This window comes from Crotalus tigris, unplaced genomic scaffold (assembly GCF_016545835.1).
Source record: "Crotalus tigris isolate CLP2741 ecotype Arizona unplaced genomic scaffold, ASM1654583v1 scf7180000018786.1720131, whole genome shotgun sequence".
NCBI classification, from domain to species: domain Eukaryota; kingdom Metazoa; phylum Chordata; class Lepidosauria; order Squamata; family Viperidae; genus Crotalus; species Crotalus tigris.
This window is the reverse complement of record NW_024097201.1, coordinates 1,303,920-1,323,855: the sequence shown is the minus strand read 5'-3', so window position 1 is coordinate 1,323,855 and position 19,936 is coordinate 1,303,920. Positions and strand designations below refer to the sequence as shown.

Sequence of the window (19,936 nt, the reverse complement as noted above, 5' to 3'; positions counted from 1 at the left end):
GTTTGTATTTCATTGTTTAAAGGAAATATATAAGTATTAAATCAGAAAAGCAGTTTGCATAACTTTTTCTTACTGCTCTGTTAAAGTTTTGGAAGATTCTTTGAGAAGGGACAAAAAAGCTGAAAAGAACTCAACCTCTGGGATTTTATTCAAAGATGTTAAAAATCAAGACAGTTAAAAGTTTAGGGAAGAAATACGAGGCTGGTTTTTTTTTTAATCATGGTTAAAATAAATAATTAGTTATATTTGGCAATCCTTCCTGGACTTCTGCTGAGAAGGAACAATTGATGAGTTTTTTGGATTTTGTTTTTAGTTAAGAGATGAGATATGGTGTGAAGAGAGTACTTGTATTTCATGAGATGGTGATGTCAGCAAAATTGTTACACTTGTTATGTTGAAGAGTGAAGTTACTTCTTTTTTCTTTTTCATATATTTTTCTTTTTAATTCTTATATTTTTTACAGTCCATATTAGTTTTTATTTTTTCTATTTATAATTTCTAATTACTTAATAAATGACCACAAAATCTTGTAGCCAATAAATAATAATATGGAAAACATCTGAAAACATAATTGAATTATTAATCTGGATAGCTATAATATACTTGTCTTGTGCTGTCATAATAGAAATCATAGTACATTTGGGAAATCACTATATCTTGTATTTGTATGGGTTTTTGTGGTAGAGAGAGATTTTATTACATTATTAAGTAGAAAATTCTTTATTTTGAACTCATCAGATAGGAATTAATAATACTTCCATCATGTAATGCCAGACTTATGTCAGATGTGTTTCACACAAAATTACAGTTGTAAAAATCTGTTTCATATTGATTTCTATTCTGTTCTTCCAAACAAGTTTCCTATTCTAATTTAATCTGGACAAAATTTTAAGTGGATAGGTAGAATATATTTCATCATATTTCTTTCTTGACATTGAAAAGACCACAATAGGAAGCAACTTTTCAAGACATGCTGAAAAGGGCTATCACATTATCATTTCCTTTTTACATATTTATATTAATAGTTTTTCTTTTTGTTACTATATAATGCATACAGATGTCTATTCTGGCATCAAGTATGCAATTGGAGAGTAGGAAGCAGAATTGTTTTAGAATGGTCTTTACTGCTTGCCAAAAGTACTAAACTGCTTTATTTATGGTTGATTTATTTATGGATGATTTCCAGATAACTGCAAATAATTTAAAAAATATCCTCTCGAAAATCTGTGATGAATGTATAATTAAGATATGCTGTATTTTAGGGATTTTTAAAAAAAGTTTTGGAATTTTTCATAAGCAATTGACACCTCATTAAGAATAACTTGCATTTATGCTACACAAAACTTATTGTCCAATATTATCAATTATCTCCACGTTGCAGTTGCATACAGAGATTTAGGCGGTCCTATTTAAATTGTATATTTCAGTGAGCCCTCAAGTAACAGAAGCTGTGTACATAATGCAAAGTTAAATGTGACTTTTTTTCAGATAGAATATACGTCCTATATATAGTTGTTTAAAGATTCAAATAAGAAAACAGTGAATATGGTAGGGTATTAATCTAGTTGATTCAGTGCCTTATTTATATAAAGTGGTTAAAAAGGCCAAAAAAAGTAACTGATGTGTCAACCCTACATTTAATCAGAAAATAATTGCTGCAGTATACACATATTGTGGCCCTTTAACCTCTCATTTTCATAGTATATTATTACACATCTCTCATGTCCACAACATTATATAACAATAATCTGTGTGGAGGAGTTGTCTGAAGGAAACTTATTTTCCAATCACATTGTCTAAAGTATACAAATAAAATCTTGAGAAGCCTGATAAATTTTGTTTCAAAATGTTTTAGACTAAGATTGAACGGTCACAAGCCAGACACAATGCAGTTGGTCTGGAGAAAGATTGGTGAAGCATTTGGGAAAAAAACACTTTGCCCAGTGTTAGGCATGAGATTGTGTAAGGACCCACTTCATCTAACCACCCAAGAAAGCAGCCCTCTTGAAACAGGCATTGTCTCAAAAGGAAACTTTTATTAGGGGTTAGTGACAGTTGGGAAGTCAAGGCGAGATCTGGGAAAAATCCCGTTTCAACGGTATAGTTAAACTAGCAATATTCCTCCTCCCACCAAAGTCATAGTGTCCATTTGAAATCCAGCCAATCCACAGGTGGCACGATGTGCAGGTAACTGGCACAGTTGGCGCGGATCTCAAGGTTTTCTCCAGTTTCGTTTCTCTGTAACCATCTCCCTGACATTCCTTTCTCAAGTGGAGAGAGGCGGGAGAAGAAAAGTAGAAAGCGAAAGTTATCCCAAGCGAAAGCAAATATCCTCCCTCCCCCCAACAGAATGGCAAGTCCCAAAACAAAAGCACAAGAGTAAATATGCAAAGAAGACAATAAGGATTTGGGGACCTACAGATTGGTTCTAATGTGCTTTGGGGTTGTGTGGAAACTATTATTATTATTACTATTATTTGTTAAATGTATTTGCCACCTATCTTGCCGTGGAGGCTAGTAGCAAAAGAAATACTATACATATGAAAAGATTCAACTAAGTAAGAATATATCCTAGAAACTAATATCTGAAAGTCACTGAAGAAATTGAACTGAAAAGAGGTAGATAGAGGCAACAGTCTGAAACCAAATCAACCATGAAGTACATTAGAGTAAAGAAAGATAACGGTTTTGGAATAGCTTTCATAGTCCCCAGGCTTGAATATAATTGAAAATGTCTCAGACATGCAGAGTATGCAAGGAAAGGTAAGAATATTTCTGATTTAGAAGAGTTCTACAAAGAAGAGTAAGAAAAATTCCAAAAAAGAAAAGAAAGACTCTTATCTGGCTATATAAAATGTTTGCAACTTTTATTTCTGTCCAAGGAGGTATTTACAAACTAGTGATTGGAAGGATGTCTAAACATCTGTTACATATATTCTGTGTTTTCTTAATAAACTGTAAACAACTGTATGTAAATATTAAGTGTGCATTCAAATTTGCAAAAAGATATGTTTAACTTTGTAGCTTTCTGTTTACCCAGGATTCATTAAAATGTTCAATTTGAGTAGGGGCAAAATAGATACATTACAATTCTGTAAACAAATACTAGGATGGAGACAAAATTTTATGGTGAGCTACAATATTTCCATATTATCCTGGACTCAGAGTTACAAGAAATGTACCCAGGTTTTTCAACTTAATCTATTGTAATGATAAAGCATTAGATTGTTTAAAACATCCTGTCAATATAAGACCACAGTGAAGTTTATCTTATGTTGACTTAAAACAAACATGGTATTGTAATATATCTTATAAATTATTTCTCCCTATTATTATTAATTCATAGATGATGTACAGGTAATCCTCGACTTACAACCATAATTGAGCCCAAAATTTCTGTTGCCAAGCAAGACAGATATTAAGTGAGTTTTGTCCCATTTTACAACCTTTCTTGCCACAGTTGTTAAGTGAATCAGTGTAGTTATTAAATTGGTAACATGATTGTTAAGTGAATCTGGCTTCCCATTGACTTTGCTTGTCAAAAGGTCGCAAAAGGTGATCACGTGACCCTGAGACACTGCAGTTGTCATAAATACAAGTCAGTTGCCAAACGCCTGACTTTTGATCATGTGACCATGGAGATGCTGCAGCAGTCGTAAGTGTGAAAAACGATCATAAGTGACTTTTTTCAGTAGTGTTGTAACTTCAAATGCTCACTAAGCAAACTGTTGTAAGTCTACCTATATATGAATCTGTTTAGAATTTTAAAAGGAAACAGAGCTCTGCATCAATGAGGCAATATAACAGCCAAAAGGTAGAGGAAACAAAGAGAAGGTTAATGAATGTAGATTTGCGCAAGCTTTAATTTGGCTTGGATTGAGGCCATGGCATTTATTCCAGTGATGGGAAGCTAAAACATATGAAGAATGGTTGCAGGAATTGGGTATGTCTAGTGTTCCAATATCTGAGGGTCTGCCATAAAGAAGAGTAGATCAACCATCCATTGCTTCTTGTTCTAGCTTCAGGATGGAAACTAATCAAGAAGAGAACCAATCTAGAACAAAGGAGAAATCTCCTGACAGTAAGAACAATTAATCACTGGAAAGGTTTGCCTCCAGAAGTTGTGGGTGCTCGAACAATGGAGGTTTTTAAGAAGAGATTAGATAACTATTTGTCTGAAATGGTATAGGGCAGGCATGTCAAACTTGCGACATCACATGATGTCGCGCAATGTATCGGTACTTTTTCCCCATTGCCGGCAATGGGGTTAGCGTGGTTTCAGTGTGATGCATCTGGCCCGTGGGCCGGCAGTTTGACATGCCTGGTATAGGGATTCATACTTGAGTAGGGGATTGGACTAGAAGACCTCCAAGATCCCTTCCAGCTCTGTTATTCTGTTAAGGTGAATTTATAAAGTATAAGAAATTAATATTTTTGCTCATGCTCTGATCTCATACATGGTGTCACAAAATTAAAGATTTGAGTTAGGAAAAAAAAATCACATTGGATCAAGCTAGTTTTTCTTTGAAGATGTTCTGCTTCTCATCTGTATTGAACTGAATAAGCTTCTTGGATGAGAAGTAAAATATCTTCAAGGGAAAACAAAGTCCAGTTGCCTTTTGAAAAAGCACCTTTGGGACAACCAGGACCTGGATGACTGAGAATCTCCATAGACATCTAGTAGGAAAGGGATACATGAGTTATATAGATTTTATTTGATTTTTGATTATTTTTCTTGAGATTTTTTTTTTCATCTAGGCTTCAAATTCCAAACAACAGAAAAAACATGTACTTATTTTTCATGTGAGGGTATGGGTATTTAGGTAACCAGTGAATTATATAGCTTGCTTTGGTTTGGTGCACAGGTCGGCAACCTGTGGCTCCGGAGCTGCATGTGGCTCTTTGAGCTTTCCCCTGTGGCTCCCAGGGTCCTCTGCAATTTGCAGAGAGAGACAGAGACAGAGAGAGGCACTTGCACTTCCTTGCTTCTGTCTCTCTCTCTCTCTCTCTCTCTCTCTCTCTCTCTCTCTCTCTCTCTCTCTCTCTCTGTGTGTGTGTGTGTGTGTGTGTGTGTAAAAAAGAGAGTGGACTCATGGTGTTCTCCGATGAGCTGAAAAGCTTACTAGGCGAGGCTCCTTCCTTTGCTGCGTCTCTGCAGGAAACAGGAAGCAGGAAGGGCAGGAGAGAGCTAGCTAGCCCAGCTATGCTGACTCAGGAATTCTGGGAGTTGAAGTCCATGAGTCATAAAAGAGCCAAGGTTGCCTACCCCTGAGCTTGTTGGAGAACAGCTTGAAGCCAGCTTGCCAGGTGAGCAGAAGATCGCAAAGAGGGAGGGGGGAGAGAAAGAGAAAAAGAGAGAGAGGGACAGAGAGAGACCCTTTTGATATCTAAAATGAAGATAATACTGCATATATCTTTTTTTACCTTTATTATATATGTATATGTGTATATGTGTATATGTATATATGTATATATGTATATGTGTATATGTATATATATATATATGTGTGTATATATATATGTGTGTGTGTGTGTGTGTATGTATATGTGTGTGTGTATATATAATATATATATGTATATATGTATTTGTGTGTGTGTGTGTGTGTGTGTGTGTATATATATGTATTTGTGTGTGTGTATACACACACACACACACACACACACATCATGAAGGTAAAAAAGGATATATGCAGTGTTATCTTCATTTTAGATATCAAAATGGTTTTGCGGCTCCCAGTGTTTTGTTTTTGGTGGGAAACGGGTCCAAGTGGCTCTTTGAGTGTTTTGGGTTGTCTACCCCTGGTTTGGGGTAACATTGACTTAAACAATTTCAAATGACAAAGATTTGAGCTGATACCTTAGCATCAACTAATTATCATGCAATATTGTTTTAATCATAGGGGTTTATGATCTGAATGAACAATGTTTTCCCCTTTTGTACAGAATCTATGTATACAGAGCTCTTCCTTCCACCCATAAATTTATAAGGGTTTTTAAATAGTTGTACAACAATATACATATTTAGTTTATATCTGTTGATTTTATTCACACATAGAAGGTTGAAAACATATAACCTACCCTATAGTGTAGTACATTTAAGGTGAAGATGGAATTGAAGAAGTTGGTTTGAATTTGCAGAGATCATCTTTTATTATGCTTAAATTGCCATATCAGAATTCTTTCCAAATTTTCAATATATACTCAATTGTATGTTATTATAGGTATCATGCTACATTGTACTGCTTGCCAATTGCGTTAGATTTTGTAACTGTTAGAGTTACATTTCCTTTCTTTGATATGGATTTCTTTTTTAGTCCATTTAGAAATAACAGGATGCTATCATTATGCCTGGAAAGGCACACAGAACTAGAACAAAAAATATTTAAAGCTGCACAGAAATTACACATGCAGGGAAGTAGAACAGAATGATATGCTAAAGGAATGTATGACTGACTGTGAAATGAAACCCATAGAGCAGCTGTATCAACATGTGCTTACAACATGTTTAAAAAAATCTTTGTTATTTTTTGTATCCTGAAGATAATTTCCTGTGCTGGTTACGTGAACAGTCACCTTGACATGATAGATTTATTTGCTATCCCTGGCATTGATTAGTGTGGCTTGATTTTGGAAAAAATCTGCTAAAATTAGAGAGAATGGAATATAAAATTCCTAGCCTCTACAGATGACAGAATATTTGGTATGTGGTATTTGTTATTTTGAAGAATTGGTGTAGTGGCATTATCTTTGTTTTTTATTTTGCTGTGTAACAATGCCTTTTACAGAATGTTAGTGTAAGTTCCATCAGCCCAGTTCTGAAATACTGAGTTATTGATTTCTTATAAAGTTCAGTTAATCATTTTAATCTCTACAGTGACCTCATTAGTATGATTAATTTTATTCCAAATGTTTTGGTCAAATTCAGTTTTATTTGCTTCACTAGTTAAGAGAAAATGAACTTCTGATTAGGACATAATTCAGATAATATTTATGGCCTTAGCCTTCAGCGTACATGGTTTCTTACTGGAAGAAAGGACAAAGCCTTTTTCCATTCTGCAGCCAACATTTAAACATCATTATATTCAAGAACTGATTATGTTGTTCCGATTAAATTAAATTTAATAGCAGTGGCTTAAAAGGATAAAATTATTTTTTCTTGGAATAGACCACAACCCTGAATATGTAGTATTTATTTATTTCATTTTAGTTTTAATCATTTAGACATTTATCTCATTGATGATGCTGTGTGCAATGAGAATAAATAATATGAAATTAAAGTATGCTGACAGCTATTATTTATCCAGTATATCAGTAATTTCCCATAATAGAACTGAAAACATTTTTGTCTGTTTAATTTTTTTTAAAAGATAGAACTAAAGTTTAAAATCTTGAAAGGTGCATATTTTGAAAATAAGTTAGATACTGATAACATTGATTCCCTTTTGTGAATAAAAAACAGCCAATGTGCTTTTCAGGACTTTTTATCAAAAGAACCTTTGTTTTATTGTAGCTTGTATAAATGGGTAGCTGATATCAAGGGTTAAGCAGTACTGACTACAAGTTGCTGGAAGGTCATCATAAAAATATAGCTATCCATTTGTGACCTTCCCAGATTCTTTCAATAAAATCAGTGGTGGAGGCTGGATTCACTTAATGGCTGCATGACTCATTTAATAACTGCGGTGATTTGTGTAACAAACATGGCAAAAAAGGTTGTAAAATCAGGCACAATCCACTTAACAACTGCCTTAGCAATGGAAATTCTGGTCCCAATTGTGTCGTACATTGAGGACTACTTGTATGATATTTGTAATATTTGTATGATATTGTTAATGAATGAAGGCAAAGAATGAAGGATATTTTTAAGTTTCAATCAATACTCAGAAGTCTAGATACCTAGATTTATTTGTTATTTGAGAGAAATTGGCAAGTACTCCTTTAGTCTTATATAAATAGTTTGAATAGGCACATACTGAATTATGCAAGTCTATTTTTATTATGTATTTCAGTTTCTAGCATACATCTTATGGACTTCATACCACTGAGTCTCTTGAAAAGCAGGAAGATTAATCATGCTGCCCAGAGTTGTGTTTTGATATAGGTGACCATACTCATATGTTGACAATAGATAGATAGATAGATAGATAGATAGATAGATAGATAGATAGATAGATAGACAACTAAACAGCAGTGAAATTTACATATATTGTATTATGCTGATTCTCATGTTTTGTCACAAATAGTCTTACTGCATACATAAAACAAATGGAAAGTATTCCTTCAGAACTTTCCTGAGAGAATTCTCATCTCCAAATATGTTTTACAAAACAATGAGTCACTTGCACTGCACAACTAGTCCTTGTGTCAGATATTTGTTTTTATTATGTGATCCAATTTTCTTCCCCTTTCCCATATAATATATATGGCAAGTCTTTTAAAAATGCATAGGTTGCCATGTTTTAAAGTATTATTCCAAACAGTTCTGAACCTGAGAAGATTTCCTGAGGTAGCTTAGTGAATTTTGTGATAATTTAATAGATAGCCCTGTTTTGAGCTTGATGATTGATGCTCCCCCTCCGAAAAAAAACAAAACAAAACACCCCCACCAACTTGAACTAGCCACAAAGAAAGGAAGAGAACTATCACCACACAGTGCCCCATGGGTAGTCCACAACTATTATACTGGCCAATGTCTTTGAAAGCAGCTGAGAGATGAAAAAGAGCCAAATAGTCGCACCTATGCATCCCAAGCAAACTTCATCTACAAGTTCAACTGATGCCATCTCTATATTGTATCCCAGTCTCAACCTGGATTGAAAGGTTACTTCCTCCAGGGCTCTTTAAAGCTGTGCTTTTCACCATCTACTCATTAGCCTTTGTAAACCTGGACAAAGGTAATCCAGAACTATTGGATCCAGTAGCAGCTTTTTATGAAGGGGGATACAATAACCTCCTGCACAGCTGACTGAACCCCTTCCTCAACAAGTCAGTGCTGTAGCATGGACTCAGCCACACACCATCTCTTCAGAGGCATTATTAATAAACAGATGGTTGGTTAATAGTCCCAAGGATCCTGCTCACTTTTTCCAGAAGTAATTGGGTATATTTCAAGAGGATAATACCCTTTAGACCCAAACCAATGTCATTTGTACATGCCAGGTCAGCTCTCTTGTCCATGATCAAATCAAGGATGAGAGTCACCTTATTATATACTAGCCCAGAGCTATCTAGGATCCAGCAGTTGACATCAAGACTGGCAAGTGGGACTGACCATCACTCCCGAAATCATCCAGCTCAGATTCCCACTATATTTTTCTCTGCCTGTCAAAACCTGAATAGTACTCTCCTCTCAATGCCACCAGCCCTCATGGCTGTGGAATCCAACCGGTTAACCTCACTCCGTCCGACAGATTGTAAATACTAACAATGAATCTAAAATTTGTGTTATATTTTAAATTATGATTCTCCTTTGTCCCTTACATTGTTCATTATACTTTTATATAAACAGTTTGCTTTCTGAAGACTAGAAACCTCTGGATATTATTTCAGAAAAGACATATTTCATCAATGAATTAATAGTGGTGTTCATCCTACCTCAAACTTCAGGAATATTCGGAGCACATATTTTAACCTTTTTAAATATTTAAGGAATTGTTTTTCATGACCGATACCATTGTATCTTGATGTTAAATGGCATGTGATTGAGAAGGTTGGGAAGAAACTGTGACTCTTCTGTGAACTACCTCTCATGAGCTCCTCTTCCAAAAGCAATAAAGTGAGTGTATGCTTAATATTCAGAAGAATAGTAGAGACTTGATCATGGAAGAAGAGGGAGGTCACCTGACCAGTTCCTCCTTCCATCTCCGCCTCCCAGGATCACTTACCACGTGCTTCTTATGTTCTCTCAACTATCAATTTCATTCATCAAGCATGAAATAATGGGTTAAAAAATAGCAAAAGTTATTTCCATCCTCTTTCTCAATTTAAGAGGACATATTTGACTCTAAGTATCTTTTTATAATGAAAATAATTAAGTATATGTTTTAATTTCCTTAATAGATTAAGGAAATAGATTAGATTAAGTACAGAAAAGATGTGTGAAGAAATATCACTGTGCCAAAATAAATACATTTTAATTTGTGGTAGCATGAATATATATGTCAGAAAAGATCAGAAAACAGCATAAGAATGAGGAGCTCTGTTGTTGTAGGGTACAATAACAGAATCTTGAAAATGCGTCAGAGGTTTTTTTCCCCCCTGGTTTGTATAACTATGTAGAATAAAAGCAGGGTTATTTTGAGTCTCTTTCTTATGTTCCCCCCTTTTGTAAGACTATGTTGTCATTTACATTCTCTTTTATTATCTCTTAATGGTTCTGCAAACGGTTTTTGTATTCCTTCGTTAACTTTATCTCTGCATTTCTCTACAATATCATTAATTTCATTATGTGATGCAATCAGTGCTTATGTTTGAAAAGAGCTCCAGAAACACATTGGAATATGTGACAAAGAAGCACTGCAAAGCATCTGAAAAAAATGATTCTGAGGCATATAGTAATATTATGATAGGAAATATGCATAAGAAAAGAAGTGCTTTAATGCATTAAGACTGGAATTCCATATGCTTTAAAAATACTGTTTATTGAACTTGAAGCCATTCTTACAGATAGTTTTTCTTTTGTTTACATGTCAGGTTAGTTTTACCTTGAGAGCACAGAGCTGAAGATATCTAGAAGCCAAGCACTGTAGCTTTTTTTAGGTTAAAATAGCACTTTGAAGTATATCTGCAAACTTATTGGTTTACACCAAGCTGCGATCGCCATTTGTGATTTTTGCTATCGGCTTCTGACACCAGGAAAAGTCGCTCCCATAAGTCACTTCTGCTGCGTTTTCTCCTGAGGGCTCCAATCTCACCCCCCCCACCTGCCCACACTCTGTAACATGCACTTGTCCACACACTATAGCGTGGACTTGCAACACTCTTCTAGTGGCATATGACTCTTCCCAGCCTGCTGACCCATAACACCCACATTCCCCTGCATTCCTTAAGTTAGACTCCTGCCTTTTCCTGTTTAACAACCCCCATAGAAGTTGAAACTCAAGTACTTTGACCACCTAATGAGAAGGAAGGACTCACTGGAGAAGAGCCTGATGCTGGGAAAGATTGAGGGCAATAGAAGAATGGGATGACAGAGAATGAGGTGGCTGAATGGAGTCACTGAAGCAGTAGGCGTGAGCTTAAATGGACTCCAGAAGATGGTAGAGGACAGGAAGGCCTGGAGGAACATTGTCCATGGGGTCGCGATGGGTCGGACATGACTTAGCAACTAATAACAATAACAACATAAGCAGTACCCTCACTTGATGTTGCACTTTATGAATGCATCATTTAGCAACATCAATCCCTGTTCTATGATTACTGTTGTAACCTGAGGATTGGCGTTGTAACTACTTTTAATTGATTTTACCACTTGTTGGGGCTTTTGTTCTAAAAGACTGCTTGTTATTCAGAGAATTCTCTGTGTTACTTCAGTGGTTTTATTTACTGTAGTTTATTCTTTGTATATGAGCTTATTTTAACATATCCAATTAATCTCTTCCCTAGTGTACCTGTAGAAAAGACATGGTGACAATATCAATGGACATCTTTGTGAGAAAATTTCAGCCAGATAGATACCAACTGTGGAAACAAGGAAAAGATTTATATAATATTGATCATACAAAACCCACCCCTGAAACCACCCCTGAGGTAAAGGCCTGGTTGCAGAGAAGAAAGAAAACAAAGAGATGTTCCAGGTGGTAATAATGTTTTCTGCTATTTATAGTTAAACTTAAAATATATAGTTTCATGTTTCAGATGTTGTATTTAGAAGTTTTTTATTTTATTTTAGTTAGTTTGTGTCTTGTTAAATTTAACACTGATTTTGGGAGTCAAAAGGTCATGTTTCATCATGGACATGTTTACTGAATACATATATTGATTTTGAAAAATTGAAAAAGAAAGCGTTATTGAAACTTTAATGTTTGGAGGTCTGAGCATTAATATAATATTTAGACTTTTTCTCTTTATGGAGGTGTTCTGAAAATGTTGCTAAGAAAATTGCATAGACTTGTCCAGCAATGACCAGGAATCAGGGCTAACTTCAAGGCATAAAAAAGAACAAAAGAGGCAATTTCCTAAACAATGCTTTTCATCAACAACATATATTTTATCTTTTTTATATACCTATTATTATGTGATCAAATAAATATATTTTAATAAGTAAACATTATTTTTAACACCCAACATATCTTTTGATGTTTTTCCCCAACATAAAAATATATTGTTTTCTACTTGCCTAATATTTTTCCAATTTATGTATTTATATTAACATAAACCCCTTTTCTTATCTAATGTCCTTTAAATATTTTAGACAATAGTCCCCATGCTAGTGTTGATGAAAGATCAGACAATTATGGGAACTATAGATCAATACATCTGAACACTTCAAAATGTAGAAAGCTTTAATAGATGTATTTATGTTGTCTGCTTTTTTGTTAGATCAGGATTTATAATTTACAGATACTAAAAATTCTTCAAAAATTGTCATCTGTGTTTATTCTAAAGTGCGGTAGATACTTTCAGATTTCTCTTTGCAACCACACCAAAGTTTGAGAGGAGACAGAGAAATGTACAAGTTAAAGTTTGCTGAAATTTCTCTTCTGTGCTCTAAGTCATATATAGTAGTAATTATAAAAATGTCTAGTAAAATAGAGACTTTTGAAAATAAAAATGACACACACACAAAATAAAAATGCAGTATAACAGCTGGCAGCTCCTGACGGTCATAATTCATTCATAGTTCAATTTCATAAAAGACAAAAACAGAACAAAAACAAATTCTGCCTCTTTTAAAAAACCCAGTCTTGCAATGTAAATTAGGGAATTAAACAAGCTCTTTAGGAAAAGAATTATAGAGTCAAAAACCAGGTGCTTTTCCTGGGTTAGTTCTAACTAAACATATAGAGCACGGGTGTCAAACTCGATCGCGTCACATGATGTATCATGACTTTTTTGCCTTTGCGGAGCCAGGGTAGGCATGGCCTGTGCGTGACGCATCCAGCCCACGGGCCGTCAGTTTGACACCCCTGATATAGAGCCTTTGCAAATGATCTAATCAACAGGTAAACTCTTCTAAGAGGAGGCAACAAGTAAAATCTGATTTAGTAAGATCCTTAATTTTTTAAATATATTTGTTACATTCTTTTATAAAATATATTTGTGTCAGATTGGTAAAATAATTGGTAAAATAATTGCATTTGAAATGTTTAATGAATTTAATCAAGGTTATGACTATAATATACTGTGGTAAAATAGATGAAGCTAATTAGATGTTATTGCACTTTAGATGTAAATGGCCACTCTGGATGTGGAAAATATGATACATTCCATGCTCTACATTATGTTAGGTAACACTATCATGAGAAATATGAACTGTGCCTGCATTATGTCTCAGAATCAGTGGTGGGATTCAGCCGGTTTGCACCACTTTGGCAGAACTGGTAGCTAATTTTTTTTGTTCAGGCCCAGAATGGATTTTCGGAAGCGGCATCTACACAGAGAACCGGTTGTTCACATATTTGAATCCCATCACTACTCAGAATGATATTTTGACTGGAACAAGAAAACTCTCGACAAAATTTATTTGAGAAACTACAGTTCTTCTTTAGACTTATAAAAATTTGCAGGAATAATTTGAGGATTAATTATTAATAAAATTTTAATGATCATACATGTTTTTCAATTCTACTGAATTGATTACGATGATCTCCTTCACCCCAAATTTTCAGAATAAATATTCTATGAGTTTTGCTTTAACTGATCTCCAAATCTGATAAAGAAATTGAATTATTTCTTATATCAAACCTGAGAATGTTATTTAAAAGTTTCCTATTCTCATTCCAATGTAGCAAATGATTGAATCATTGCCTAATCATTGCTTGACTTCTGTGATAGATACATCCTTGCTTGATTTCTTCTTTTTTTTATTGATAATCTTCTCTCCAAAAATGACAATTCTTGCAGGATATTAGAATTTAAACAAACATCTCATATCTAATTATTAATACATATGCATATTAGCATTTACAACTTGATAAGCTTTAACCGCAGGTCATATAATTGTTCAGTGTTAGTTTTATATTGCTATAGAGTTTGGCATATTTATTATACAACTACTATTTGTACTTGGCAGAGAAATTATTTCCTTGTCAGTACAACCTATATTTATCTGGATAGTAAAGTTAAAATTAAAAACGGATACATTGTAGTAATTATGTTGAAAGTTTTATCAGATATATGTACATGGATTGCAGTTATCCACTATGCTAAACTGGTGGTTGCATTTTTGTGCTGCTTAATTAATAGTCCTCACACAAGTGAAAACACACATGAGATGTTTATCTCCAAAATGAAGATAAAATATTCAGTTTTGTCTTTGCTCTAATATGTCACAAAAAATATTATAATTTTTCTCTTGGGAATAATACATTTTCAGACAGAATCCCATGTATATAGAAACACCAGGTTAAAGAAAAGTTAAGTGATAATATTTGTGTTGCAATCATTTATGTTAATACTGCTTAATTTAAGGTACTTATGTAAAGATGGAAATCATTATTGTGACAAATGATTTGTGCAATAGATTTTTAAAGGGCAAGTCACAATCACGTTATATAGCACTGCTAGACAAATAATAGGCACCATCAGCTTCAACAGTGCCTTCATGCCTCAATGAAAAATATAAATTATACTACAGCTTAAGGGAAATTATGTAGATTTTTTAAAAATGTATTTATTAGACTCATCAGATTGAGAAGAAATAAGCTTAGTATCTGGTTTATTTAAAAGAACAATGGCAAAATATAATACTGGTCTGAAATTCTTGCTTTGAGCTAGTAGTATTTTCTAGTTTCAGATATATTAGAATTGTTCTGGAAGACACTCTTCACACTCTTCAGCACTCAGATACATTTTCTAGAGCTATTTATCATGCTCAAGTGAAAAACTTTAGGTAAAATTAAGATGGCTCTCAGACAGAGACTTATCTATTTCCATTTTTTTCTAAAAATGGGAAATTTTCTTTTCGTTAAGTAATAGTCCATTTCAGCAGCATGTGTCAAAAGATGGGAATTCATCCCCAGATAGAAGCAGTTTGCTAATAAAAGAGCAATAATATGTGTGCATTAGAATTTGACAGAGCACCAGTCATGTTCTCCATCTTTTGTTGATTGGGTATAATCTTAATAGCTAAATATAATTTCTAAAATCTTATATACTGTAGTCTAGTAGTTTCTACTGTAGAAATAAATTCTCAGTGTGTACAGGTAGTCCTTGAGTTACAATCATTTGTTTAGTAACTGTTTGAAGTTACAACGGCACGGAAAAAAGTGACTTATGACCATTTTTATACTTACAACCATTACAGCAGCCCTGTAGCCACATGATCAGAATTCAGACGCTTGGTAGCTGGCTTGTATTTATGATGGTTGCAGAGACCCGGGATCATGTGATCACTTTTTGTGAACTTCTGACAAGCAGAGTCAATAGGGAAGCCAGATTCACTCAGCAACAATATCAATATCTTAACAACTGCAGTGATTCACTTAACAATTGTGGCAAGACAGGTTGTAAAATTGAGCAAAACTCAACTTATCAACTGTCTTGCTTAGCAATGGAAATTTTGGGATCAATTGTGGTTGTACATCGAGGACTACATATAGTTCAATTCAGTTAGAGCTGTTGCTGAAGCTGTACTTGTGACTGGTAATATTTTCTGTAAATGCTACAGAAGAGTCAGTTGTCAAAGTGTCTTCCACATTTTGTGACTGAGCATCATTGCTAAAGATTGATAGAATGTGATTATAAGCACTGTCACATTCTAAATAACGGTGAACCAAGTAACCAACTATGGAACTTGCTTCAGCGGGGTTATTTGAGGTCATTTTAGTTTAATGCTAGTTTTAAAGTGTAGTAATGACAGATTAAAAGGTTAAATTCAATCTATTGTTAATCTCTTGCTTAATAAATTGTAAACACTATCTCTACACAAAAAGATGAAAAAATGTCATTTTTTTCCATTTCTTAAAGCAAGCAGAAAGAACATTTCTATTGGTAGATATTTTATCTTACTCAAGCCAGACGTTCCATTTTGACAGCAGTATCTCTTATAACAGCTTCCAGCATACCCAATCACGATCAAAAAAGCTTAAAACTCCTGAAGACAAGAAGCCATCAACCATAATGGTTGGTACAGAAATCACAGCCACTGAAGCAGCTACAGATTGCTTCAAGGTCAAAGACAAACCATCACAAAAAGTAAAGCCAGTAGACACAGGAGTGCCTTCTGGGGAAGAACAAGTCCCAAGCAGCATGCACATAGATAAAAATTTATTGGATAACAAAAAGATACTGGGTGAGATAAATGGTATTTATTTTTCATATATTTTGCAGATTGTTGATATTGTGATTCTATAAATATGCAAGTGAGAATTTATACCCTATTCTGTTCTATTATGGTTCTTTATTCCTGCAGCGATATTACATAATCAAGATCATTTATGTTATGCTTAGTATCCTTGTAATATTTGTCAATAATAAATAATGGAATGTTGTCCCAATAAAGCAATAATAATTCAGAAGCCAACTATTGCTAAGTGCTCTTAAAGTTTCAACTTTATTTCATGATTTCCTAACAGCTCAGGAGTGGATAATAACAGAGAAAATAATAACTACTAATATATAAAATATATTTAGGAAGGGATTTAATTGCAAAAAGGGCCTTCAAATATAGTACCTATGTACCTTGTAATATATAGTTTTTCATGGTGTTCCATGTAAGCATATTGTTACATGGCACAAAACTACTGGAATTACAGCCTGGTTTTTCCTATTAAATAGAAGGCCCTTTCCTCGCTTATATTACTATTAAAGAAGTGATGTCTAAGTCTGCTTGTTTTGTAACTGTTTACCAAGGATTAGAATTGAATTGTGCTAAGCTAATAAAATAGTTTAAAAACATAGAGTTGGATTTAGAGCCTTCCTTCCTTAAAGTTGAAAAGATTAATTTTGTTCATGGAAGACTGAGAATCTAATTTGGCATTTTTTATATTATAATGGAAGATGTAATCTTCATTGAGACTACTTTCAAGAATACTAATGTCTCTGCACAATTTGATAAAATGGGTAGAGAGAGACTGTTCATAATAGTGGGCAACATATATTGTGGACTGTAAAAAGAAGTGATACTAGAAAACATGTTTTTATTATAGTATTCATTATGAAAATGTGTTTATATATATGTAGGTCTTTGGTTATTCGGGTTTTCTCCCACGTAAAATTGGAAGTGTCCCAATTTTACGTGGGAGAAAACCCGAATAACCAAAGACCTACATACAAATACCCGCGAAAACCTCAGAAAACATATATATATATATATATATATATATATATATATATATATATATATATATATATATATATTGTTAGATTTTACATAAATGAGGAAAGAATAGGGACAGTGCGGGTATGGAGGGGAGGGGCATGGGGGATTTGGGATGGAAAGAGGGTAGGTACAGTAGTGGGGTAATCCCCAACAATAATCTCATACTTTAATAAACAAGCTACCGTCCAGTTCAAAATAGTAAATAAACATAATTTATATCATACTCAGCCATTTTAAAATAAGATTAACTATAACCATATTACTACAGATTGATAAACAGATAAAATTCCTCTATGTAGATACACGTAATTAATAAAATCTCAACTAATCATAATTGTCAACATTAGCAATTAAAAATCACTAAAAATAAAGATGTTATTAACCTAAGAACTGAAACTTAGTTAAAAATCTATCATCTATTCTATAATTTTAAGTTCTTTTCACATTCTAACGTGTCTCTAACCATTGATAAAAATTTCCCCAAGTTTTAAAGTAAACTGAATCATCTTTCTCCTTCATCCCCAATGTTAATCTATCCATTTCTGCGCAATCTAAAATTTTAGTAATTATAGCCTGATCAGATGGTAGATTTTCATTTTTCCAGAATTGGACAAATACAATTCTTGCAGCTGTTAAAACATGTAATATTAAGTAGTCATTCTCTTTACCATAATTAGATCTTAATATTCCTAGCAAAAACAATTCCGGTTTAAATTTTCGTCATCTATGAAAATATGTTTTCATTACAGTACAGTATTCAACACAGGATGTATTTTTTGCCTATAAATGACCCTAATTCCAATAAACAGATACAAAAAATATTTAGATTAACAAATCCATTTCTCCAAAATTTAACAAAGAAGCAACAACTTTATTCAATTTTAATCTGAAGGTTTAAATGTATCAGTTATTTCTCAACTGTTAAAAATATTTGATGTTGAAATCAATTATCTATCACTAAATGTCTGCAGATAGGTTTCTGTATAATAATGAAATGAATAAGAACTGTTAGTGTCTATTTTGTCTTTATGATGAATTTTATTTAGGTCATTCCCCTTCAAGTTCACAACTTGATCAAATTCCTCAAACGCATAATATACAATCTGAAAAGGAAGAGAAAGAAGTCTCTGACGTTGCACATATTTGTTCTGAAGAATCTAAAGTGGCTTTGCTTTCATATCCTGGCTGCAATCAAGATGTTTTAAAAGCTTCAAATATTTCAAGGCAAGCTCCAGAGGATGCTGCCTCTGAAATTGAGAGCTTTGAGAAAGAAGAAATTAGTAGTGTATCCACAGAAGAGGATGAGATTAGTGATGCTGAAAGCAATAAAAGTGATCTGGAACCTGGGGAAATATCAACGGTAAGAACAAGGAAAGATGATAGAATATGAGAGAAAACCTAGTATTTAGCTAGAAACAATAATAAAATCTCCTAATTGGTTTCTTATATTTTTCTGTTACAATAAGGCAGATATCCTTTCATAAATTGTTTTAAGATACATTAATAATGCTTGCAACAACTGCATGTAGATCAGCATTATGTTGCAATTATGAGCTGTGTGTAAGAATGAGATAATGTAATAACCTGTGGCTATAGTTTTGTATATTTATATATGATTATGGCGAGGATTTGAACTAGTGCCTTTATAATTGTTTATAGCGTATTAGTTTCTATTAAGTATTTAGTTTTTTTCCCATTTGAATGAGATTCCAAAAAGCAATAACTTGGGACTAGATTTGCTTTCGGCACTTGCACAGTTTTGGATTGTCAGGATTCCTGAGAAAGTGGTAGGTATATTTTAAACCCAAGAATAAGGCACCATTTTTTTCCTTCTTCCAACATTTTTGTTCTGTAAAGGGATGAGAAGCCAGTTCTTCCGTCTTAATATAATGTGCTAATAAACATCTCCTCAATAATGAGATTTTGCATTTCAGCTTATATTTAATTCATTTGCTTGGGTACTTTTTGTTATTCCTAAATGGTTTCCGAATATTTTCTAATATGTTTGATGCTATGTCTGTCTACCAAGGACTTTATACAGATGTGATTCAAATATCTGCACAAATACATTGCTTTGTTTAGTGACTCCACTATATTCTTTAATCATAAGACCAGCTGCGTAATGCATTATGCTAACAACTCTTCAGGGTAGCAGACAGACCTGGCTATCTTGGGAGCTCAGAAGTATATGATGGCTCTAAGTTGCTAATAGATTACATTCTGGTCTCTATCAAGCACTTTCTGGAAAAAAGCATCATGAGTGATCACATGGCATTTTGGATGCTAGGCAACAGGACCGCATTTACAGCCATTTGCAGTGTCCTACAATCACATGACCACAATTTGTGATTTTTTCAGAAACCAGCATTTACTTTTGATTTCCGCCAAAAAATGTCTTATAGCGAACAATGAGTTTGCTTAACAACCATGGTGTTCGCTTAACAATCATGGCAT

At 33.8% G+C, this 19,936-nt stretch overlaps 2 protein-coding genes across 10 annotated transcripts in view; one reads left to right on the top strand and one right to left on the bottom strand.

Annotated features, from left to right (window-relative positions):
* The window catches only part of KDM4C (lysine demethylase 4C), a 192,047-nt gene that overhangs the window by 85,799 nt on the left and 86,312 nt on the right, over positions 1–19,936 (top strand). For 8 of the 9 annotated variants that reach the window (XM_039356156.1, XM_039356157.1, XM_039356154.1 and 5 more), the window contains 3 exons: positions 11,605–11,795; positions 16,215–16,465; positions 18,529–18,842. In XM_039356156.1, the coding sequence (XP_039212090.1) occupies positions 11,605–11,795; positions 16,215–16,465; positions 18,529–18,842 (756 nt within the window). The remainder of the gene's footprint in view (positions 1–11,604; positions 11,796–16,214; positions 16,466–18,528; positions 18,843–19,936) is intronic. The other variant, XM_039356159.1, reaches the window with a different exon arrangement.
* LOC120313822 overlaps positions 1–19,936 on the bottom strand; it is a 68,190-nt gene that overhangs the window by 1,327 nt on the left and 46,927 nt on the right. The gene's annotated exons all lie outside the window — the stretch shown is intronic.